This window comes from Nanorana parkeri, unplaced genomic scaffold (genome assembly GCF_000935625.1).
Source record: "Nanorana parkeri isolate BGI_ZX_2015 unplaced genomic scaffold, ASM93562v1 scaffold609, whole genome shotgun sequence".
Taxonomy (NCBI): Eukaryota; Metazoa; Chordata; class Amphibia; order Anura; family Dicroglossidae; genus Nanorana; species Nanorana parkeri.
The window spans coordinates 137,537-138,939 of NW_017306877.1; the positions used below are offsets into that span (position 1 = coordinate 137,537).

The 1,403-nt window shown below is 51.5% G+C and overlaps 1 protein-coding gene across 1 annotated transcript in view; it reads right to left on the reverse strand.

Annotated features, from left to right (window-relative positions):
- Positions 1 to 133: 133 nt before the first annotated feature.
- TLDC1 (TBC/LysM-associated domain containing 1) overlaps positions 134 to 1,403 on the reverse strand; it is a 3,797-nt gene continuing 2,527 nt past the window's right edge. The window contains exons 5-7 of the mRNA XM_018562882.1: positions 682 to 800; positions 421 to 600; positions 134 to 208 (exon numbers count right to left, since the gene is read on the reverse strand). Coding sequence (XP_018418384.1) covers positions 134 to 208; positions 421 to 600; positions 682 to 800 — 374 coding nt within the window. The remainder of the gene's footprint in view (positions 209 to 420; positions 601 to 681; positions 801 to 1,403) is intronic.

Below are 1,403 nucleotides of genomic sequence, written 5' to 3' on the forward strand. Positions count from 1 at the left end.
CAGTCACCCAAATAGTTTAACCCTTGTGTTGCCCAGGTCAGGGCTTCAGGGCTAATTTTCAACTCTTGGTATCCCAAACTGGCAGCTATGACTTCTTAATGTGCCCCCCATCACCTCAACTTTTCGACTTCTCTTAAATTGGGTGGGTGGGTGGTGGTTTGAGAGGATACTCAGTGATGGTGGTGGGGAGAAAGACGCACATCACACTCTGTGGGTAGACAGCGGGGAAATAAGGTTGGAGCATCTATATGGAGGATGCATAGTGATAAGGAGGATCCAATAAGGAGGGAGCTCAATGATGGGGGGGGAAGGGCGGACACACATCACACCCTATGGGTAGACAGCAGTTTTGGGGAGCAATTTGGAGAGCTCACAGTGGATGCTGCATCGGTACAATTGCCGATGATTGTTCCTTCCTACCTGTAGGCGTTCCGGTAGTTGTCCGAGCGCCCAGACCTCCATGGCGTCTATGGTGAAATCCTCCTTGGCGGACAGCTGGGGGCTGTGATAGGTGGTGCAGCTCGGCTTGGCTTTGCTGTGTCCTTTCCCAAAGTTGCTGTCGATCCACAGACCAAAATACTCATGCTGCCCTCCCATGCCCTGCCGGAAACCAGATACACTGACATCAAGGAAAAGTCTTTATGGGATCACTTTATAATGCTGGTAGGGAGTGACACTCACCAGTCCGTTCGGAATGGTCTGTTGCCCGTGGTTCAGGTACATGTAGTGGTCGTTATAACCAGTGTAGGTGTAGATATCAAGCCGTGGAGATACAGTGAAGAGGAAACATCTGCAGTCACCTGTTGAGGATAAATATAATGAGGAGTCACAGAAAAGGTCACATAATGGCGGCACCATAATGTTACCAAGGGGAGGGGCTCAGAGCCGGCACAGGGGTGTGGCTTAAGATATCCGGAGACATTAAATGACAGTTGTCTGGTCCAAGCTTGGTTGCCAACATCACCTAGCTGGCCAGTCTGGTGTGTGTAGCAAAGGAGGGGAAACAGCCGACTGGACAGAATACCATTTTCCATTGTTCCCCCTTTCAGAGGGGCAATAAAACATCAGCAGCCGTATAATAATAATTTCTAGCGGCCTTTCTAGGTATTATCTTGGACATGTGGAATGAGAGGAAACAGATCTGTTATGGCACTGGTCCCCTGCAGTGGCTTCGTTATGGCGCTGGTCAACTGCAGTGGCTTCGTTATGGCGCTGGTCAACTGCAGTGGGTCTGTTATGGCACTGGTCCCCCCCGCAGTGGCTCCGTTATAGCACTGGTCCCCTGCAGTGGTTGTTATAGCACTGGTCCCCCCCGCAGTGGCTCCGTTATAGCACTGGTCCCCTGCAGTGGTTGTTATATCACTGGTCCCCCCCGCAGTGGCTCCGTTATAGCACTGGTCCCC